Here is a 23,825-nt window from a genome sequence, read left to right on the forward strand (position 1 = left end):
ATACTCGGTAAGAACCGTTGAATGAACAAGTGAATGAATCAAATAAAAAATACAAGTTCCAGTTGAGTGTTGGTGGCATGTCTGTAATCCTAGCCACTCAAGAGGCAGAGATCAGAAGGATCAGGGTTTGAACCCAACCTGAGTGAAATGTTCATAGTTGGGCATGGTGGCACAGGTCTGTTATCCCTGTATACAAGACTGAATATGGTGGAACACAGTTCCAAGTCAGAGGATCAAAAGCATTTGTGAAACTCTTCCACCTCAAAAGGAAAACCTAGGCATGGCGGTGTACATATGTCATCTCAGCTATGGTGAGAAGTATAAATATGAGGATTGGGGTACAGGAGTCATGGGGGGGGGAGTGAGATCATATCTCAAAAACAACAAGCTTTTTTTTTTTGCTGGAGGTGGTCCTGGAGTTCAAACCTTAATACTGCCAACAATAACAAATATAAATTCCAGACCCCAGCATAAGTGTACACTGAAGAGACTGAGAAGGTTCAGACTTTAAGGATAGATATCCTGGGCTACATAGCCCAGGATACACTGTTTACGGGAAAGGGGGAGAAAATTGGGGTGGGGAATATTGTTTAAAAGGAAATGTACTCATTACCTTACTTATGTAACCTGTAACCCCCTCTATACATCACCTTTGCAATAAAAAAAGAAAATTTAGACATAAAAACATGAAAAATGTGGCTGGAGAGGCAGTTCAGCAGTGCAACACTTGCTGAGCATGCGCAAGGCTTTGGGTTTGATCCCCAGGGTAGCAATAAGAACAGTAACAATTCTTATGAACACTAGCTATATTATAAGGACTTAGAGGCTTCTTTTGCTTAAAATAAAAGCCCTGACTCTCTACTTGGACCTTCAGATGCCCAACAGGTAACTAAATGTAGGATTAAACTTGTCATCTCTGACTTCATTTTATATCTGCCTCCCTAGTCTTAAAACTTTAGGACAGATGCCTGTTCAGCTGGGCACTTCAGCATGTCCATCAAACTGGTAACACAAGCTTGATTGGCCCCTTTTACCTATCCTATTTCACCACCCTGCAAAGGCCTTGGGGCAGGAAACTTCTGTGCAGCTACAGAATTGGAAGGTGTCCTTCCTCTCATCCTGAGGTAGGGAAGCCTTCCTCTGGATTTTCCAAACTTCTTCAGGGGAACTTCTGCAGTTCCCCTCTCAAAAGCTTATAGCACATCAGAGGAGAGGGGTCATTACACTGCAGTACCCGGCTTACTCCCTGCTCCCTCTCACTGCACTTCCCTGCAATACCCAGGCCCCTAGAGAAGCACTCTAAATCCCTGCTGCCTCAGACACCCTCAGGAACACAGCCCAGCCAATGCTCCAGGCCAGAGTCCTGACTCCAAAAACAGTTCATAGGATCCTGTTCTCTGTGCCTCCAGTGCCCTTGCTACACCCTGAACCACAGTTGGAGCCTGAACAATCAGACTTGAATCCTGGCTCCGTGTCCAACTTTGCAATGTGACCTGGGAAAGTCATTTAATCTTTCTGGGACTCGCCTGTAACATGGATATTATAGCCTCAGCCCTGCTGATCTCAAGGGCTGTCTGAGAGATCAACAGAATCACATGTGTGGAAATATTTTATAAACTGCTCTACAAATTCAGAAGTCACCTTTGCCTAAAGGATGCAGAGTTGTCTCTAGGCGCTTGTTCCTTTCTCCAAGGCATCACTAATAGTCCGGTGGAGGAATAAAAATAGTACCCACCTACCAGATGACAGGATGTGTATCTCAGTAGAAGAAAGATCTTGACAAATGGGAACTACAAAAACAGGATGACACCACCCAGACAAAAATTCTAAAAAGGGGTTGGGAGGTAGAGGGTGATGGTTTTCCAATACAGAACCAGTTGTAAGTATATAAGAAGAATCATCAAGTTTGTCCTACCACCTGCTCAATGTCTCACATCCAGCAGGAGGAAGGATAAATCAAACATCCATTCCTCCCTTTAAAAACTAGTATTCTCAGGTAAAAGATCTAAGCACTATAGCAGCAAATGTGTGAGCAGCATCTTGAAAAACTTATACATACAAACTCTGACCAGCTTTTAATCACTTCTAGTTTAAATATGAGTAAGCAACCAAGGGCCATCTGGTCTACCTATGGGAGAGAGACCAATAAAAAGACCACAGAAAAAAAAGTGGGAAGAATGAAAGAGACCCAAAACTATTCTACTCAGTGTCCCCAGAGATACTTGGGACAATGCCAGAATGGTTTGCTGTGGGAGCTAAGAAAAAGCACTGGGAGAAGACTAGATATGATGAGAAAACAAGGACAAATCCACAGTAGGTTCTAAGCAAAGGTACACCCAACATGCAATGCAGAGAGGAAATGCCCAGACATCTTCCAGCTCCCATGTGACTAGACAAAGCCACCTCCAAATCTTTGCAAGAGGATAAGGAGACCCTGGAAATGCCTGATTGATGAAGAAGCAGGGGAAACTACTACAAAGAGTACTACAGAGATGAAGATGATGGAGGTAAGATGGCCAGATTGGGACAGGGGTGGGCGCTTAAGAAAGGAGATGGGGGGCTGGGGATATAGCCTAGTGGCAAGAGTGCCTGCCTCGGATACACGAGGCCCTAGGTTCGATTCCCCAGCACCACATATACAGAAAACGGCCAGAAGCGGTGCTGTGGCTCAAGTGGCAGAGTGCTAGCCTTGAGCGGGAAGAAGCCAGGGACAGTGCTCAGGCCCTGAGTCCAAGGCCCAGGACTGGCCAAAAAAAAAAAAAAAAAAGAAAGGAGATGGAACTATGTGCATCCCTGATCTTAGGTAACAGTAATTGTCCAAATAACAGCAACCATTCTTTGCTGATCTTCAATTTTTAGTGTCAGTCTCTCTCTTTGCTGATTTTCAATTTGTAGTGTGAATCTCTAAAGAAATTCCAGAAAATGTCTGCTATGGTTACAAACAAAATGTAAATTTATTTGGGAAAAAAATGCCAGTCTTAACATTTAAGGTAAAAACTCATGAATGAGTGATATATTCAGCTAAAGGGGGGACTGAAAAGTCAGGGTGATTTTATCTTTTTTTTTTCTTCCAGTCCTGGGCCTTGGACTCAGGGCCTGAGCACTGTCCCTGGCTTCTTTTTGCTCAAGGCTAGCACTCTGCCACTTGAGCCACAGCGCCATTTCTGGCCATTTTCTATATATGTGGTGCTGGGGAATGGAACCCAGGGCTTCATGTATATGATGCAAGCATTCTTGCTACTAGGCCATATACCCCCGGCCCCAATCAGGGTAATTTTAATAGCTGTATCTTACATGTCACAGTATCTAGAGACACTGTCCCTATTTAGTAGAAGAAATATATTACTTGGGTAATTCATCCATAGAGGATGTGTATTAGCAATACACATTGTATTAGTCTGTATTCCGTTGCTATATAAAAATAATCAAAGCCAGATACTTAAAAAAGGGTTAATTAAGCTCACACTTTGGAAGGTTGAAAATTCAAGATCAAGTGGTCCCATCCCAGGGGCATAGCCTCTGGTGAGGCATCTCAACTGCATCAGAGTATGGCAGAGAATCAGAAAGGAAAATGGCCCTATCAGAAGAGATCACATGACAAATTAACACAGCAGACTTAGGAATTAGGCTCCCTCTGCCCTCACAGGAAATAACTCACTGCACAAAACCAGCTTAAATATCTTCCAGCAATGATGCCCTCAATGACCTAACTGCCTCCCACTAAACTCCCATCCCCTAAAAGTTTTCAATTTAATATCAGGGCCAAGCTTCTAGTATATAAATCCTCTAGGGAAAACCATATCCAAACCATAGCACCTTCAAATGAGAAAAATGTAGGGTGAGGGCTGAGACTGTTATAGGATGGGGAAGTCCTTACCTACCAAAGCAGGACACCTTAAACTCCGGAAACGTGGTGAGTTGAGACAAGGCAGCATGCATATCTTACTGAGAGGGGTGGAGGCAATTACCAGAAGAAATAGTTGAGAATCAAAAGGAATTAAGCTAGTGTGAGCAAGTATGGGGCAGATGAGTAGCTTTTTATTAATATAAACTTTTGTGATCTACTTGCTTTCCATGTGTAAGACACAGTGTTCACGTGAGATGACAATAGCTTTCTCAGCCTCCTTCTCTGTTCCCTTTTCTTCCATGGTTTCTTCTGTGTGTACCTAAGTCCCACCACTTTGTCTACCCACTCATTCATTGCACAGTTATGTCCTGAGCCCATGCATGGTGAGACACAGAGATCTGGGCCCCCGCCCTGCTCTCAAAGAGCTCCAGACAATGGAGGACACAGACTTGTGAATGCTGTCCTGGACTTCAGGTTCAATAAACACAATGGGTCTCAAGGCTCAGAGTGAGAACCTGCCTGGCGACAGGCCTCCCCATTTAGCTTTCTTTTGGTTTCATTGTTGAGCTAGGTTTCTGGGTTCCTAGCCACAGAAAAGTGAGCAGGGGCACTGGTAGAGGGAAGCTGGGGAGTTCTCAGGCACAATCCTCATCTGGTTATATGCACAGGCAGAAACTAAATATATTATTTAAAAATACAAGCTCTAGGATGGCCAAAGTCAAGGTGTAAATGCTTTTAACAAGAATCAGCAACAGTGCATTTTCATAGCAAATCACCATAAAATAATTCCCCATGTAGCTGACATCGTCAGAAAGAGAGGCACTTTCCATGTGGGAATTTTCTGGCTGACTGATTTTTACCATTGATTCTAGCAATGTTGGATCACAATTATTCCCAGATGAATCACACGCCTCCCTGTTTCCTCAGACAGAACACCAGCTGACATTCTGTGTGCCTGAAGGGACATGAGCGCATCCATCTAGCCGCCTCCATCCACAGATGGGGATTTGACCTTCTCCCGATGACTCAAGGCTGGACATGCCATGAGTCCAGGTCATGGGGCTGAGCCGGAGCACCGCAAAGCCTGCAGGTCCCTACAGGATGTCAGGGCCACTTGGATCAGAAGCCAGTCTCTGAAGTGCTCTGATTTCACCTAGAGGGCCCACGGACCATCAGCTTGAGGACTCAGGAGGGAAGCACTGGGCTGCTATTCCCCAACATCCTCTAAATGGATACATAATGACCCAGAGTACCTGTACTCTAGCAGTGGTAAATGGCAGGAAATGTTGTTTCGCAGTTGTCCATTCCTTCTTACGGTGTTTGTGTTTAGGATCCAACCAAAAAGCCTGCACAGTTTCTCATCCGCTCCCCAAACAGAAGCTGAGATGGGAACTGTCACATGTGTCTCCCCAAAATTCATATGTTTCAGTTTTAACCTCCAGTGCTTCACAGTATGATTGTATTCCAAGAGTCTTCAAGAGGCAATTAAGGAAAGTGAGCCATTTGGGGTGGAAAATAATTTGATATGACTGATGTCCTTATAGAAGGAGGAGATTAGACAAAAGGCACAAAGACCAGCCATGTGGGGGCCCAGTGGAAAGGTGACCATCAGTAAGCTGAGGAAATTAAAAATACTATTAAAAATACTTCTTTCCTTGTGAAAACTCAGAGGTATGCTCTGATTTTTCCAGTCAAACATGTAGGAAGTAAAGTAGCTGAACTCTGAGAAAAGGTAACATACTCTTCGTTTATGGGCTTGTGAGTATGACTCCAGATGGGAGTCAGGGTGGTCTTTGTCACATACTCCTCAGCAGTATTTCAAAACATCAAACAGATCATACTTCCACGCCCTCCCTGGGTGTCCTGGTCCATGGAAAAAGACAAAATCCCAGTGTGGGTCTGCATCAAGAGGCACTGTTCATGGCACAGCTTCTGTGCCTTCTGCTCAAGCTGCCCTTCAAGCTGCTCGGGTTCTTCAGAGCCCAGACACAGCAGGCTCCATCCTGGCTCGGGGCCTTGGAAAAACTGTTCAATCTGGGATCATCCTAACCTAGTTAATGTTTGTTGTTCTACAGACCACAGCTCCACTGTCCCTTCCTCAGGGAACCTTGCCTGGCCAACTCCGTCATACCCAGCCTGGGTCAAGTTGTCCAACAGCTATTGTCTCCTTAGGGCAATTAGTTACTCATGTCTCTTTTATCTTCTGGGCTGAGAGCTCCATGAAGGCTTGGACCACAGTAGTATGTGCTTGGCCCCGGGATGAATAGGATGAATGCATAGGAGGTAGGCTGCCTCATATGTTCATCTCTAGGGAGTCCACAGTCCATTGGCCAATACAGGAGGCATGACCAATGTGACTAATCACAGCTGGACATCTGGGCTCACTCTTGGGACTTTCTAACAGCTGTTCAGAGATCCATGTGTTGAAGGCTTATTCCCCAGGGTGGTATTATTGAGCAGCTCCAGAACCTTTAAGAGCCAGGCCTAGTGGGAGGACTTCAAGTCACTGGCAGTCTGACCTTGAAGGGAATTGTGGAAGCCTAGTCTCTTGCTCTTTCTCACTTCACATCCTGGCCATGAAGTGAGCATTTGCTCCATCCCATGCTCCCTACCATGATCTTCTGCCTCCATAGGCCCCAAAGCAACAAGGCCCACTAACCATGAACCAAAACTTCCACAATTGAGAACTAAAATAAACCTTTTCTCTTTTTTAGAAAATTTATTTATTTCTTTATTGTCAAAGTGATGCACAGAGGGGTTACAGTTTCATATGTAAGACAGTGCATACATTTCTTATCCAACTTGTTACCTCCTCCCTCATTTTTCTCCCGCCTTTCCCCCTCCTTGTTCCCCTCCCCCCTCATGAGGTTTACAGTTGGTTTGCAGCATACAGTTTTGTAAGTATTGCTGTTGCATTGGTTTGTCTTTTATCTTTTGTCTCTCCATTTTGATGCTCCCCTTCCCTTCCCTAGTTCCAATACACTTATATACAATACCCAGGGTACTAAAAATCAGTTACAGTGACATCAGGAGTAAAACCATGGGGAAGAAAGACAAAAGAAAAAGGCACATTTTTCACATAGTACACTGAAAATAACAACAACAATGATAAACCACTTGTTTCTATAACTTGGAGTTCATTTCGCTTAGCATCATCTTATGTGTTCATATGTACATAGTTATTGAGCTATTGTGATCTTCTGTTAGGATTATCTTAGACATGTACTATTTAATAAGCCTTTTCTCTTTATGAGTTGATTTTGTTAGAGTGACCGCTGACTAACAAAACTCTGGGTATGACAGCCCAGCAACAATTGCTGTGGCTGCCACTTCCAGAAAAGAAAGGAAGAAGTAGCAGGAAAGAAAGCCAGCCATTTATGTTTACTGAGCAGCCACCATGCATGGCATGGTATATGCAAACTGCTGGGCCTCCCACTTCACATATATTAGTTTAGCTACCCAATAGTAGCCCCTTAAAGGTCTGCAATATTGTGCCTACTTTTAGAGGGAAGAAAAGGCTCAGAGAGATTAGGTAATTATCCTAACAATTCAGAGCTAATAAGGCTTTGAAACCCCAGGTCTGCCTGATTCTCAAGAGCCCTTGCTGTCCACATGGCCCACACCACCTGGCATCACAACGAATGGCTCCCAAAGACTTTGGTCTTGTCTTGGGCCTGGGCAGAGGTCCTTTGGGTCAAGTAAGGAGGCCATGAGTTCAGGTGAGCTCCTAACATGGTTTCTTCTGAATAAGCTCCATTTTTCCACATTCACATCCACAGCTCTCAAACCAATACAGAGCCTACAGTGATAATATAATACAGATTCCTCTAAGGGGTTTGCTGAATCCGCATCAGTTCCATGCAGGAGGGGAAACTGAGGCAGCCACAGACATGCATTAAAATGGTCAGCTTTTCCTCCTACCAGTGAGATATGAGCCTAAGTGATGTGTTATTGAAGGGGTCTGTCCTAGCTTAGATTTTGGGTTTGTTTTTGTTTTGTTTTGCAAGTCCTAGGGCTTAAACTCAGAGCCTGGGTACTGTCCATGAGCTTTTTCTGGCTCAAGGTTAGCACTGTACCACTTCAGCCACAGCTCCACTTCTGGCTTTTTTGAGTAGTTTACTGGAGATAAGAGTCTCATGGAGTTTCCTGCCTGGGCTGGCTCTGAGCCCAGGTCCTCAGATCTCAGCCTCCTGAATACCTAGAATTACAGGCAGGAGCCACTGGCACCCTCCACAGCCCAGTTCTTTTGCAATGTGTGTGAGAATTATTTAAAGAATCTCCATACATAGATGATGGTTTATGCCTAGATGTACTGTACAAGGACATACAAGGAAATGTTGGGCCTCCAGGAAAGAGAACTCAGTGGCTGTAACAATGAAACACTTCACTGCATAGCCTTCGGTACCACCTGAATATCATACCATTTAAGTATTTTAAAAATCAAAACTTTTAATGAAATTAATATTTTAAAGGCAGTGCTTACTCTTGTAGTGCAAAGTACTTCAAAGTACTGAATTTCAGGTCAGACTCTCCTATGCCCTCTACAATTTCTATGTGAGGAGAGCCCAAAGATGATAATCAAGAAGACTGGTAACTGAACCCACAGGACGTTAACACCCGAGTCATCAGAGGTGACCTTGCAAACCCAGCCTTTTGTCATAAAACAGCTTCCAGGGCTTTCAGATGCCAGTGACCTAGAGATTGAGACCTAATATTCACTACAAGAGATACATCTGCCTTGTATCCACTCCCTCTGTCCCTGCCCCACCCTACCTCCACCCAGCCCATCCCGACTCACATGGACAGCACCTTCACCTCCAGGATCTCGTGCCTCAGCTCCAGGCATCTCGTGGAGTTATATTCAAAAGGCCCCTCATAAAATTCAAAGTACCTGAGAACAAACAGAGATAGAGGTTACATGGAGAAGCAGATATGGTTCTCCAAGGTCTGACAAGGGTCCTGCGGGGAAAAGGGTCAGTCCCAGTCCAACACATGAAGCGAACAAGCCCCATCCCAGAAGAAAAGCTGGTAGAGGCTCCAGGTGTGAGCAACTGGGGGACACAAGAGCAAGGGCACACTTCATCTAGCAGTGAAATGCAGATGCAGGTTTGGGTTCCAGTGTGTGGCTGTGAGGGGGACAAGTTCAGAGAGATGCTGTGTGCACTGTGACAAGACAGAGTGGGGGAGAGAGGCTAGAGGCAGCAGCCCTGGGCGCTGGCAGTGAGCCTAGCCGCCTCCAGGCTAGTCGCCCTTTCCTGTCCTTTTCTCCCTCCTCCCATCCTTGGGAAGATGTCCTACCACACATATGGAGTATTTTGATCATTTTTACCCTTGTTCATCCTTTACTTTCACCCTCTCCACTCCCATTGGCTCCCACTCCTAAGCAGTCTCCCTGTTTTATACTTGTGTTGTTCACTTGGTTTTATTGCTTGTTTATATGTTAGGTCTAGATTCTAAATGTGGGAAAAAGCATGTGATATTTGTCTTTTCAGTTTAGCTTATTTCATTTAACATAATGATTTTCCCATTTCATTTCTTTTCCTGAGAATTACATAACTACACACTTTTCTTTACAGATAAATAATACCCTATTGTGTATATACATCACATTTTCTTTAACCCATTTATTTGCTGATGGACACTGAGGCTGGTTCCATAGTTTGATATTGTGAATAAGACTGCAGTAAACAAAGGTGGGAATATATTTTGCTGTAAGCAGAGTGCTTTGTTTCTTTAAGACAGTATTTTGCCTACTCCTTTGTCCTCATTAGCCTCAAATCTGGATCTTCCTATTTCTACCTCTCAAGTAGCTGGGACTATAAGAGTGAGTCATGAGTCCCAGTTAGCTTTTAATATTTCCAACTAGCTTGTGCAGAAAGTGATCAACACAAGGGCCCTGGAAATTAGCTGACTTGTCCACAGTCACGGAGCTGCCAAGTCACAAATCTGGGATGTGAATTTGCCTTGGCTCCAGACTTCTCTTTCCTCTTTCCACCTCCTCACTTGCCTACAAGGACAGCTGGGATCTCTTACAACCATAGAGTAAGACACAAGTCTCCTGGGGCACAGGCCAGGTCCCACTCCTCATGGCCTCTCTCTTCCAAGGTACTGATGGACAGCCTCGGCCCTGAATCGAGAAGCCTACTGGGCCCCTCCTGTAACAGTGGGGTCGGTGGCCCCAGGACAGGTAGTGTTCAAGAATCCCTCTGTCCAGAAACCCTTCCATTGCTCCCACAAAACCATCCAACCTTGCCCCTTCAGCCACCACTTGGCCCTCCATTTTCATGAATCCCACCATTGTTCATATACCAACCAGGCAGGACAAAACTAGGGCCGGGCCAGGACCAAGATGGAAATGTTCTAGTACTTCCCTAACACATTATAGCAGTCATTGCCTGTTTCCTTACACAGTGAGCTGATGGACATGTGCATACATGCTGTACCATAAATCATAAAACAAGACAGGGAGAATGATGGAAGGGGTGACGTTGATCAAGATACATTGTACACATAAATTGATATGTTGAATTGAAATGCTTTTGTACACTAGTTAAAAATAACAAAACTATAAATAACTCTAATATTAATAATAGTAGTAACAATAACAAGAAATCCTAAATCATAGGCTGTCGGTGGTGGAGTACTTGCCTAGCATGCACAGACCATAAGTCCCATCCCAACATCACAAAAGAGACACAGATAAGAGACCTTAAAACATTATATCTAATAGCAGCTTCTTTCCAAACATACTTATATTTTAAACAAATTTAGGACTATAACTTTAATGTCAGATGTCAGTGGCTCACCTCTGTAGTCCTAGCTACTTAGGAGGCTGAGATCTGAAGACTGCAGTTCAAAGCCAGCCCAGACAGACAAATCCACGAGACTCTTATTAAGACTCCAATAACCCAGCAAAAAGCCATCAGTGAAGATGTGGCTCAAGTGCTACAGCCCACCCTTGAGCAAAAAAGCCAAGCAACAGCTCAAGGACTTGGGTTCAAGCCTCAGTAACCAGTACAAAAAATATATAATTTCATATTTAATACTTTCAAAGTTATATTTTAAAATTTCATTCTGAGTAACTTTATTATAATCTAATATTAAATTCTAAGCAATATAATTACATATTAAAATAATTTCAGATAGTATTTTTAAATGTTAAAAACACCTAACAAATTGACTCCTATTTACCATATAAATTGGCTCTTTAGTGTCATCATGAAAGAATTCAGGCAGCATTCATAGAACTAAGAATTGATTCCCAAAGTATCAAACTGGTCTTCTCTCCTTTGTTTTGTTTATGTTTGGAACTACTTTCTCCATCCTTCTCACCTAGAAAACTCAAAATGATCCTTTGGTACTTAGCTCTAGTGCCCACACTTCTGGAAGCCTTCTCTGATCCCTACCTCTGGGCTCCTCTGCACTCTGTCATAGGACAAATAACACTGCATTACAAGCCTTTTATGCATCTGTGGCTCCTCCGTCTGTAAGTTTCTCAGACAGAGTCTATAGTCTTGTTTTTTCTCTGCCTTCAACACTATAGATGTAAGAAAATGAAAAACTACATTTCCCAGACTACTTTGCAGCTAGGGCTCTGGGTGCAATTTAGGTTCAACCAATCAGAAGCATTCACAGGAGCCAATTCCAAGTGCTACATGAGAAGAATGGCAAAGTAGAAGGCATAGTTTCCCTGGTGAAGAATGCAACACAGGTGGCATAGGTCTTGTAAACTGCAGTAGTAGAAGTACTTGTGTGATTGTGTCGGGGCAGCAGCTTTCATGAGGGCCCCATTTGACAGTGTGGTTACTCAGCCATTTCTTCAGCCTTCCTAAAGATTCTGAGTAGCTGTGCCCTAGACAAATCCCTTTCTCCTTCAACTAACTGACTTGGATTCTTTTATCCATGTTATCCAACTAAGAACCAGTGATCATCCTGGGGCCACCACACAAGTCCATGACCTTGGCTCTAGCTCACTTAGTTCTCACAGAGCAGAAAGTGTAGTCTGGTGTTTTTCACAAATAGCCTGGTTTGCAACCAGAGAAGGTGCCACTAAGCCTCTGGAATCCACTGGGTTTGGTGATGTCATGGACCCAAGCTGTTACTAAGAAAAGCTCCAGATGCAAATGCTACCAGAGATACTTAAGAAGACTAAAGTCCTTAGGGATCTGGGATACTTGTAGACATACCTCCTGCAAGGCTAAAACCAGCTTTGTGTGACTTTGGGAAATTCACTTCCCCTTTCTCTGTTTCTTTTTTCTCTCCCTTTAAACTCTTTGACTTAGGGCAGCATCCTCCCTCTGTCCAAAAACCCCTCCATTGCTCTCACAAAACCATCCAACCTTGCCCCTTCAGCCACCATTGGCCTTCCATTGTTGTGAATCCCACCATCGATCAAAGAACTATAACTCGACAGAAAGCTTATAAAACACAGAAATCATTGTTGTGAATCCCACCAACCAGGCAGGACAGTGATTCCAAACGGTCTCATGACATGTGTCTAATGGCTCTTAGCTGGAGATAATTTCAGAAATGGACTTCTATCTCTCATTAGCTACTACTGTGCTTGTGCCCCTCAATTCCTGTGTTGAAATCCTAACACCCAGTGGGATGCTTATTAGAGGATTGGGCCTTTGAGAGGTGATGAAGCAGAACCCTCAAAAATGGAATTTGTATCATTTTATTAAGGACTGGGAAAGGAAAGAGCCTTTGCCCCTCCAACCATGTGAAAATATAGCAAGAACCAGGAAGTAGTTTCACCTGAATTGTGGACTCCCAGCATCCAGAACGGTGGGAAATAATGTTGCATCTGGGTTACCTAGACCATGTTATTTGATTATAGTAGCCTAAACGAACTAGTAACACAGCCATTTCTCCAGCTGCAGTCACAGTGACAGAGTGAAGACACGGAGGAGCATTCCCAGGAGAGCACTAGCACACAGGAAGTACAAGGCAGGTTCACTCCTGCTGCCCCCTGTCTCCTATAACTAAAGGGAAAATATTGCCAGCGGATACCACTGGGATTCAGATACTTGTTCCTAGTCCCTCCGCTGGATGATAGCACGGCTGAGTCAGGAATGAATAACTCCGGAAGGCTCTCCACCATCTGCTCCAGTGACTCGCTTCTGCTGAGTTTAGTAAACCATCCCCCTGTCCCCCAGCCCATCCACCACTCTGCAGATGGAGTCCATATGAAGTCCTGCATGGGTGTGAGGATGTCCTTGATCAACCTGTCCCTGCTGTAGATTGCAGATATTAAGCATGTGTTCCTGAGGCTTTGGCCGACTGTTTCCTAGAGATAATTACAAAGAGGATAGGAGCATAGCTGTCATACTCAGACCAACCAATACAGAGCCAAGCCAAGATCCCCTCTTCCCTCTGGCTTCCCCACTCTGGTCTACTATCCCCTGTCCTTATTACCTAAGGGCCAGGTACTAGGTAGCCAGGGACTGATCCCAGCACCCCAGAGCCTAAAGAAAGATCCAAACAAGTCAATCATACTTGTAAACCTTGCCTCACCATTCTTGCCCTTGGAAGACTCTTTCCTCCCTCCCCAACAAACACCATTTCTGTTGCCTCCTGACTGGCTCTGGTACTTCCCATTTGGCCCTGTGTGGTATGCCAAGCCCTTGTCTTCAAGGATCTGTGAGCAACACTCTACACACACACACACACACACACACACACACACACACACACACACACAACACACACACTTTCCTCACGTCAGTCATTTCTATATGTCCTGTCATCACCTGATTAACTTAAACCCCACATTCCCTGAAAACATACTCAGCCAGCTCGTCAAAACGACTCTATACCTGGGCCCGGTGCCTCTGTTTACCCATGTGGAAAAGGGAGCTTCTGGAAAAGGAGGCATTTAATAACTTGCTCCTTCTCCATCCTTCCTGGGCTTTTCTCTTTGGAGAACTTCAACTATGAGAAGCACTGCCACATTGCCAATTGGGTCACCTAAGATCCTGCCTCTGATGGGACACCCAAGAGAATGTGCCTAGGGAAAACTATGTAAATCTTTGTGTGGCCCAAAACAGCCCACCCTGAGGACACCAGGAAAAGGATGCTCACATAGCTTTGTTTAATGACACACAACAAAATGCTCACATGATATTGTTAAATGCAAAATACAAGGTACAAAACTGCAGTCCTCAGAAAGAATTTCACACACATATGGCCAGCCCTGGAGAAAGCAGAGGAGACCGAGATGTTCATAGGGGTTCCTTGGAGTCTTGGAACAAGGAATGGTTTTGAATTTTTTCTGTGTTTTATAAGCTTTCTGTCAAGTTATGGTTCTTTTATCCTTGGAAATCACTGATAAATGTGCATCATGGATTACCCTTCAAATGCCTCATCATCATCATCTCTTCTTTCAGTTCTGGAAAGACTATCTTTACCCAGTTCAAAGGGAAGGAGGGAGCCTGTCATGACACTAGGCATCCACAGGTATAAGTAGTCCTGACCAGTAAGTGATATCAGGAGCCCAACTCCTCTCTGGTAGCATTTGGCTTCCAGGAGCCAAATCTGATGCTGATGCCAGGCTGCATCTGTCCTGCCCTTGTGGTCATGGAGGTGGAGGTAGGGGACGGGTTAGGATAGCTACCACTGCCTGGTCAGTAGCCTCTGCTAACTAAGGAGATAAATGCTAAAGGTCCGAGGGGTCCCTGATGATCCTATAGTTGCCCACTTTCCTCTCACACATGGACACCAGTTTTAAGAGCTGAGGAAGCCATTCCCAGCAGGCTTCAAGTGGGGCTACAAGGAGCCTGCTCTGTGCCCCTGAGCAAGTCCCGCCAGCCCTTTCCTAGGAGCTACCTGCAGAGACTGTACCATGGCTCTGTCCTATCTCCACATCTCCAGAATCTCTTGGGGGGGGGTCGCTGTGTCTTCCTTGGGGGACACAAGATTCTGGGCCCCAGGGATCACTAGCTGGTATGAGATGAGGGCTCCAGTGTTTCACTCTCTATTCACACCCTTACCCTAGCCCAGGGCCTGGTAGCATCCAGAGTCCCTTGGGCCATACAGGAGCACACCTGGTAGGCTTAGCCACCTGTCTAGTAGGCTGCAGGGAGCGGGGAAGCCATGCCAGCTGAGCAGTCTGAAACCTCTGGGCTCCTGTCAAGCCTGAGGCAGAGTCTCAATGAACCTCAGAGTGACTGGTTTATTCCACCCTGGTAAGAATACCACAAGCTCATATGACACCTTTGGGTAAATTAGGAAAAAATACTTTTTTGCCAGTTAATTAGGCCTCATACCAGGAATATAGCTGATGGAGTGAAGGCAAGCTGAATTTCAGCCCTCCGTGACTCCTTGGCTATCTTTGTGCAGTGCCCATCCGCATAACTCCATGAGGCAGCCTGATCGCAGACCACTGAACTGTATCTCATTTAATCCTCTCAAAAGCCCTGAGAAGCATTCATGAATCTGAAACTCAGGTGGGGCAACTTGCCCAAGGTCATTCAGCCAATAAATGGTGGCTTTCAAAAGCCCAGAACCCAGGGTCTTCATTGCATTTCAAAATCCTTCCCCTCCAACCCTGGAATTCACGGTTCCTGAGGGTTTTCTAAGCAAGCAGTCCCCTCCCCTTCCCAGGAGTGGCAGCCCTCCAGTGAGCTCAGTGCTATTCCTGGAGCCAGAACAGCTGTTGTCTGGAGTTAGCACACCACCCATATCAGCAAGCGTTCAAGAGTCAGAATTGGAAAATCACAGCCTAACAAGTCCAAGGATGGAGTGTCATCCCAAATAAGTTCAGAAAGGTCAGAAGGGCTCAGTTGTTAACCAGCGAGGCCACAGCTACAGGAGGAGACACTGTCACACTGACGGGGAGCTCTGGCTGGACCATGGCCTTGTGCGACAGCCTCGGACTTCACCTACCCTTTCTGGATCATAATTTCCTCATCTGTTACCAGCAATTACCTTTGTAAAATTCATCTGAGAAGCCAGGTGCTAGTGGCTCATACCTCTAATCCTAGCTACTCAGGAGGCTGAGATCTGAGGATGATTCAAAGCCAGCCCGGGCAGGAAAGTCTATGAGACTCTCATGGCCAATTAATCACCAAAAAAAGTGGAACTGGTAGAGTGCTGGCCTTGAGCAAAAGGAGCTCTGGGACAGTGCTCAGGCCTAGAGTTCAAGCTCCACGACCAGAAAAAGAAATTCATCTCAGCTCGAGACACTACATTCAGGTACTGGTAGTGTCCTACTTGCTCCTGATGGGCTCTGACCATTTCCCTAGGGTTCAAACCCAGAGCAGCATCCTAATTGCTCAGCAAATCTCCCTACTTGTACCTACTTGGTCACCCCTGTCTCCAAGGGTGTAGTACAGGGAGATGGTTTGATCCTCCCATATCTCCTGCATTAATCTCTCAGTCTGAGATAGTCTTCTTCCACGTGTCTTCCTAATTCCTGCGGATGCACTCACCAGAGGTCAGCCCCGTGTCAGCTTTCTCAGCTTCCTGTCTGAGCTCCCTCTTGTCCTCAGTAGCAGTGCCTCCTCCTGCAGCTATGGCCTGCACTGGCCAACAACTGCTTGGCCTGTTGGCATCACACAGCTCCACGGCCATCCTGTGCCCCTGAAAGGTGGAGAGGACTTTTTCTCTTCCACTCCCTGACAATTTTCTGATCTGTTACTGTGTGCTGTGTCAGGCATTGTTTTAGGCAGAATACAGTGATGAACTTTCCAGGCAAAATTTCCCACCCTCATTCAGATTCCATGAGAAAAGACAATAACATTTTCATTCACCATAGTGCCAAGTAACCATGAATACTGCAAAACAAACAAAATAATGCAGGGTAGGAGAGACTGCAGAGAGAGATTGTATGTAGTAGGGGAGCCAAAGAAGGCCTTTCTGGACAGCGAACATGAGAAAAGGGGTGCAGCCCTAGACACCAGACAACAGATGTACAGGAAGAACTTCCTAGAATGAGAACAGTGAGCAAATACAAATGCTCTGTGAGGACAAGCACCAGCAGCTTCAGACACGGCCCCTGCCAGGGTTGCTGAGGCAGAGAGCAGCAGAAGCCAAAGTGACATGTGGCACCGGCCATGATGGGCTTGTGGGCTACCCAGCAGGATAGGAACTCACTGAGCACTTAAGCAGAGAGTGGTAGGATCTGATTTAAAAGTTTGCATTGTCTGAAAAAGGGATTGTGGGGCTAGGAATATGGCCTAGTGGTAGAGTGCTTGCCTCACATACATGAAGACCTGGGTTCGATTCCTCAGTACCACATATATAGAAAAAGCCACAAGTGGCACTGTGGCTCAAGTGGCAGAGTGCTAGACTTGAGCAAAAAGAAGCCAGGGACACTGCTCAGGCCCTGAGTTCAAGCCCCAGGACTGGCAAAAAGGTGGGGGGTGGGGACTATGAAGGTTGGAAAGGAAACTGTGAGAACTAAGAATGACAAAGAGGTACAAGAGGTGTCAAAGCAAAGGTAAAGGAGACCAAGAAACACCTGAGAGATGGAGCTGGCTGCAGGTGTTGATTGCTAAGATTTAGCAAGTAAAAGAGAGAAATCCATGGGAAATCCTAGAACTTCAGCGTAAACAATGAATTGGGCAATGAAGCCATGTAAGGAAGTAGAGTGATAGACAGGTTTGGGTATGAATGGAAAGGTAAGTAGCTGTGGGAAGTTTGCTTTAATCTTCAGACATACAAAAAGTAGCAGGTAAGAATTAGGTAATCGTATGAAAGGATCAGAGCAGAGTACAAGGCTAGAGATAGATGTTCCCGAGTCAAAATACCAAGAACTCCATATCAACAGAGAGGCTCTGCTCTCCATGAAAGAGAAGAAATAAGAGGATGGGGGACTCAGGCTGAGATTAGCTCTGACATACATATGGTAGCAACAAAGAAGAACCGAGAAGGAGGTCTGCAGGTGAGAGGAAATCCCAGGCACGCTGCCCAGGGACAGAAAGTTGAGAAAGGAGAGTTTTTCAGGACACAAAGACCAAGTCCATCCAACTAATGCATCGAGGTTAAGGAAGAAAGGAAGGCACGACTCAAAGGCCATCAGTGACCTTGACAAAACCACTGGCACAAATTGAGGCAAGGCTGGGAGGTATTGGTGATGGTGACCTTGGAGTCTCCATGAGAAGGAGAGATAAGGTCCTTCAGGGTAGTGGAGGGCTCCAGGGAGAGTGAGGGGAATAGGATGGACTCCAATATATGGAAGGCCAGCAGGAGGAAGAAGATAGGATAGACTTGAATGTTCTCAGAGGTTCCAAACCCAAGTCCAGCCAAGCATTAGAAAGGGAAAGTTTACACTTAATCTTAGAAAACACATTCTAACAAGATGGTCCATCCACACGGTAAAGGATGGTGTTGTGAGCCTCCATGGCCTTCTATCCTAAGACAGTCTTAGTGATCACTGATTGGGGAAGTTGCAGTGCTATATCAGGTTATATGGTACTAAGTGCTTCTAGAACTTCTAGTTTCTAGTGGACAATCACAAATGTTTCCCAAGCTACTGGACCTCATCTTTCAAACCCAACCATCACCCCTGTCTGTTTCTTTCCATTCTCCATTTCTTTCTATCCTCATTCCCTTGCCAAATGCCTGATGTAATGTTCTTAGCGACAGTGAAAAAGACAGGAAGTTCAGGATATGAGAAAGGGTTAGAAGGAGAGTGGATGATGGTGACTAAAGGCAGAACAAGGTTAGGGAGCTGGCTAGGGTGGGGAGGGTGACCTGATCTCCTCCCTTTAACAGAGAAGGACATGACCATACCAGCCCTATTCTTCACACTACATAACATGCCAATCACTGAAATGATGAATTTTTCCAAAAGACGGTTTATTTGCAAAGCAGCCAAATATGAAAACTGGAGATCGAGTCTTAAAAATCCACCTTGCTCAAGGATAGAGTTTGGGGGTATTTATGGAATATAGATGCAGTGTAATTTAAGGCAAGGAGGAAAGTGATGGGAGGGGAAGTAATCAGTGGTGTGTGAATACATAATCAATCTTCATGGCCCTTCTCAAGATGCATCTTTAGAAAACAGCAGTGTTAGCATGATTTGAGGAGATTTTAGCCTCCTACTGTCAAAAAGTCACCCATGAGACAACAGTGCAGGTCCAAGTGAAGAGATGGTGGTTTTCCAAAAGCAACCTTCGAGTATCTGAAAAGTAACCTAGGCAACCATTATCACCATGACCCACACATCAGAGGTGTTATCTACAGCAAAGCTAGCAGGAAACTAAGAATATATTACTCAGCTGTGTGACCTCCAAAATTAGTGATTTTATAGTCAACAACAAGCAAATCAAGTTGAGAGTTTAGGTCAGTCTTTCCTTCCATTTCAAAGAGACAAAACCTAGAGAAGTAATGCTACTTCCCCAGGATAATGCCCAGAGTGCCCAAGAACAAATCTGAAGGCAAGTTCTACTTAGAAGGCCCAGATAGGGGACCCTACCCAGGACTAAGTGGCAGTAACCTGTGAGGTATTTTAACCTTGGAGCCAGCTACAGAGCCCATAGCCTTTCTATATCAACCTGAGAGATGATTTAATGTCCCCCATTTACAGATGAAGAAACTGAGACACTGAGTAGGCAATTATTTGCCCAGAAGACTTCAATTCATTAAGACTCAGCTGAAGTCTCCATATATCATGGTTTAGGTTTCTCATGAAGCAAAATCTGAAATTTCCCCACACCGAGCCCCCACTTTAAACAGCCAAATCTCCCGGAAGTCTGGCCCATACCAGATGCATAGGAGGAAAGGGAGAAGTGACCATTTTTTGTTGTGCTTCTTTTTCTAGCACTCTATCCAGAATATTCTGCCAGACCTGACTCTATAAATTCTTCTCAGATGGACAGAGCCCCAGAGCTCCATCCCTTCTGACACACCTTCCTTTTCTATCAAAGTGAAATTTGACCAGAAAGGCTCACACCAGACCATCCCTTTGGACCCAGGATTCAAGAACACTGCTCAACGCTCATCTTACCACCATACCTGGAATCCCACTATGGAATCTAGGGCTGCACTTTCCTAGTGCTCACCTTGTAAGACTGAGACTACCAAGGCACAGTCCCTAGAAGACAGGCACCTGGGTAGACTAGAAGACATTGAGCTGACTAGGGAGGACATGTACTCTGTCCTGCCTCTCAGAACTGCCATGCCCAGGGTGTGGGGGTGAGGAAGGTGTCTCATTTGGTTACCACCGAACTGTATTTCTCCCTTCGCTATATCTTCATTTCACTCACTCTCCCACCCCCAGCTTTCAGTTTCCTATTCTTCACCTAGTAGTCCAGAACCCTCAGGTTACACTGCCATCCATTCTTCCCAAGAGAAAATCCTCTGACAGTTGCAACTGTGAGTAAGTTTATGACTCTAAAGTGTTTCTCCTTTCTAGAGACAGTTTTTCAATGACCATGCCAGAAGACAAGGATGAATCCAAAAGAAATAAATCTCTGGGCTGGGGATATGGCCTAGTGGCAAGACAGCTTGCCTCGTATACATGAGGCCCTGGGTTCGACTCCCCAGTACCACATATACAGAAAACGGCCAGAAGTGGCGCTGTGGCTCAAGTGGCAGAGTGCTAGCCTTGAGCAAAAGGAAGCCAGGGACAGTGCTCAGGCCCTGAGTCCAAGGCCCAGGACTGGCCAAAAAAAAAAAAAAAAAACGAAGAAAGAAATCTCTAAGGGGAGATTTGAAAATGCTAAAGGTTTTATTACAATACTTTTCTGGCTCACTTATGAATTTTTTCTTTCATTCAATTAAAATTTATTGAGCACCTCTTACATGGCAGGTGCCATTGAAGGTGCTGAGAACTTAAAGATGAAGCACAATCACTGTCTCACCGAGGTGATACAAACAAAAACTCCAAAGCTGAACTTGCCAAGAACTGTCTTCAAAGACCTGCCTACTTTTTCAAAGCAGTCACTGAAATAGAAACATTTGCTGATTAAAAATTGTTCCGATCTGCTCATTAAAGCAGGTCCCCCAAGGATGCTAATTAAACAATACTTTGTAGACCTAGATTTGAACTTCACAAAGCTATACGTCAACGTCCATTTCCTAATTCACATACTGTGCAATTCAACTTGGCCTTTCCCCAAGCACGTACTGAATGAGAAGATCTGACCACAGCAGTAAAGTGTACTATCTGGCCCAGAATTTCCTTATAGTCCCATTGGGAGTTTCAGACAAACCATTTAGACTGACTCCTTCCCCTTGTGGCTCCTGCTTAAGCACAGGGTATATGAATCATTTGCTGTTTTGCCCCCACTTTATCCTTTGGTTATATTTGGTATCTCCTGACTTCCCTTCTAGCCCAGTTAATAATAAATGATAACAGGTTGTACCACACTTCCACATACCACACAACTATAGATAGCAAAATATGGCACACACTGAATTATTCAATAGGTGAATAATACCACAAAGAGCATTCTATATTCCCAATATGGAGAGTTGTTAACTGGAATGGTGTACATGACATCTTCGTTAAGATCCTCCTCCAGGCACTGAAAATCTGCTGCCAGGAGCTGTCCAACCCATTTTAAAGAAGGCACAAACTGCTCACTCACCAAGATCAAAGAATCTCCCACGTATATCTCACTTTGGTTCCTTTAGCCTTCATTGCCCACACATGGAAACAATACACAGTGCAGTTTTCCCCAAATGCAGGGGCTCTGGGGGTTAACAAACAAATGATCATTGAAATTGAAACTGTCCTTAAGAGAAATTTAGGCTGTCTGGGTAATGATATTTATTCTGTGACTAAGGGAATTCTTGGTCAAATGGCAGCACTCCAAAAGGAAGTCAAGTCAGCTAGTAATGACATTGAATAAAGGGCACACTTGAATTCCAAAACCAAATGGATAGAAGCCAGTGGTATCTCTGACCCCGAGGGATCGCAGTGGCAGGAAACAGGAGGCTGGCCTGAGTCACTAGAAGAGGAAGAGAAAATTAAGAATAATGGAGATGAGAATGGAAAAGAGAACGAAAGGTGGGTTGGGAAAGGTGGCAGGAGAAAGGGAGAAGCAGACAGATAGGGTAAGGAGGGAAAAGAGGCAATATTGAGAAAGAAGAGGGAGATATGGACAGCAGAGAAAGGTAGAGAGCCTGTGCAATGGCCTCAGCCACTGACCCAGATGTCTGTCCAGAAACAGTCTTTCAGGGGCCTTTCTGTCCTACCAATTCCAGCATTTTCTAACCATAGCTTCTCAAGTGTCCATTTAATCCAGGTTCCCATGAAGATGGACACATGCTCAGTTGCTTAGACCACCTCACATCTGGCAGGGAAGACACAGAGCAGATACGCCAACATAGGATGCTCAATATCTGAAGGTCTACTGTGGACCACTCAGTCTCCCTGCCATCATCAGGAATGTCATGTGACTGGCCATGTTTACTAAAGCTCACATACAGTAAGATGATCCCACAGAAGCCATCATCAGAATCTCCAGCCATCTCATCCCCAACCCCACCCCCACCACTACAGGGCATGCTGCAAGTCCTAGTTTCTCATATTACAGTCACATCTTACTCTCTGAAAACAGTAAATAAAAACATACCTATCAGAGGTCCCCTGACGCTACTTCCCCTCCTGAAAAGTCGAATTCAAGTTTAAACATCAAAAGCAATCAATAGGAAAACCCAAGCTTCTTTCTAAAGAAGTGAACCCAAAAGCCCATACTTAGAAATAAAAAATTAAAGAACTTAACAGCTTAATCAGCCCCTAAAAAGTCGTAGCTAGCTGGTTCCAGCTACATCCAGCTCCAAGCAAGTAGAATATCCTGCCTTATCCACAGAAACTCTCCACAGTCCATCCTGCAAGAAGTTTACCTAAGAATATTCCACCTTCACTCATCCAACAAACATCACTGAGCTCCTACTCCTGAGTAGGCAGCATGCCCTTCATTAAGGACTTGGGCTCCAAATGCTACAACAGAACAAGAGAAAATAACTGTGTGATGGGATGAATGTCACACCTCAGTGCTGTCTTGATGGAAGTGGCTTTGTTCCAGCCAACAGCAGTCTCACTAGGTACTGCACTTCAGAGGAGCAGAGAACCCTACACTCACCCCTGGTATCATCTACATTCCAGCTGGCCTTTGCATTCCCTGATGTAGGCCTCCACCTTCAAAGGTAGGTTGAGACCAAAAGGCCCTAGTCCACCCTACCCAGAAGGAGCCAGAGTCCCTACTTCACTGAGGTTGGGACCTAATCTTCCCACTTCACATCCACTCACCCCCTGAGTTAAAGGAGACAGGTGGGATTCCAAAACTCAGCAGCTGTGAGACACTGGACTGAGGGAAGGCAATGGGCAGGAACTAAAGGATTCCCACAGGATGGGATCCCACCCTCAAGCCATTTTCTGGGGTCTGTACCTGGAGTTGGAGTCACTGCTGCTCTGCACTGCCACTGCTGGGTCGTCGGTGACATTAAAGAACCCCGTCCAATTGGCCAGCGGGTCACCATTCTGCCAACCAAACTGGAGGCCTCTGGCAAGAAAATGAGGCAGTCGGTATACACACTCATTTGTTGGGTGAAGCCATTCTACCAGAGAGCCACAGACTATCATTGCGCCCCTATGACATATTACCTTGATCTTTACTTTTCTGAGGGAGATGATGGTGATGACCCTAGCTATGAGCAGAGCAATAGCAAACCACAGCCCTTACCTGTGACTCTGCCTTCCTATACAAACCACCCCTCACTTCACCTTCACCACAGGGTTGAGATCACATCGTTCACACTCAGAGAAACCAAGGCTCAGTAAGATTAAGGTCACGGGGTTATTCTACCTCCTATGTGTTGCCATTCCCCAATTCCTCTTTCTAGAAAGACCTCTAGCAGCCAGTATTTTGTCTTTGACCAAAGTCAGACACACTTCAAGGACTTCTATCTAACATATAAAGATACTATTTCTGGTTTAAGATGATGGACTGAACACATGTTTATCTCCACTCCTTCTCCAAACTTGATGAAAATAAGGAGGCAATAGAAGGGACTGGCAACAACA

The 23,825-nt window shown here is 45.1% G+C and overlaps 1 protein-coding gene across 2 annotated transcripts in view; it reads right to left on the bottom strand.

Annotated features, from left to right (window-relative positions):
- St8sia5 (ST8 alpha-N-acetyl-neuraminide alpha-2,8-sialyltransferase 5) overlaps nt 1–23,825 on the bottom strand; it is a 67,186-nt gene that overhangs the window by 20,295 nt on the left and 23,066 nt on the right. Inside the window, exons 2-3 of one of the 2 annotated variants that reach the window (XM_048363458.1) lie at nt 23,191–23,304; nt 8,646–8,738 (exon numbers count right to left, since the gene is read on the bottom strand). In XM_048363458.1, coding sequence (XP_048219415.1) covers nt 8,646–8,738; nt 23,191–23,304 — 207 coding nt within the window. The remainder of the gene's footprint in view (nt 1–8,645; nt 8,739–23,190; nt 23,305–23,825) is intronic. The other variant, XM_048363459.1, reaches the window with a different exon arrangement.

This window comes from Perognathus longimembris, chromosome 15, assembly GCF_023159225.1.
Source record: "Perognathus longimembris pacificus isolate PPM17 chromosome 15, ASM2315922v1, whole genome shotgun sequence".
Classification (NCBI taxonomy): domain Eukaryota; kingdom Metazoa; phylum Chordata; class Mammalia; order Rodentia; family Heteromyidae; genus Perognathus; species Perognathus longimembris.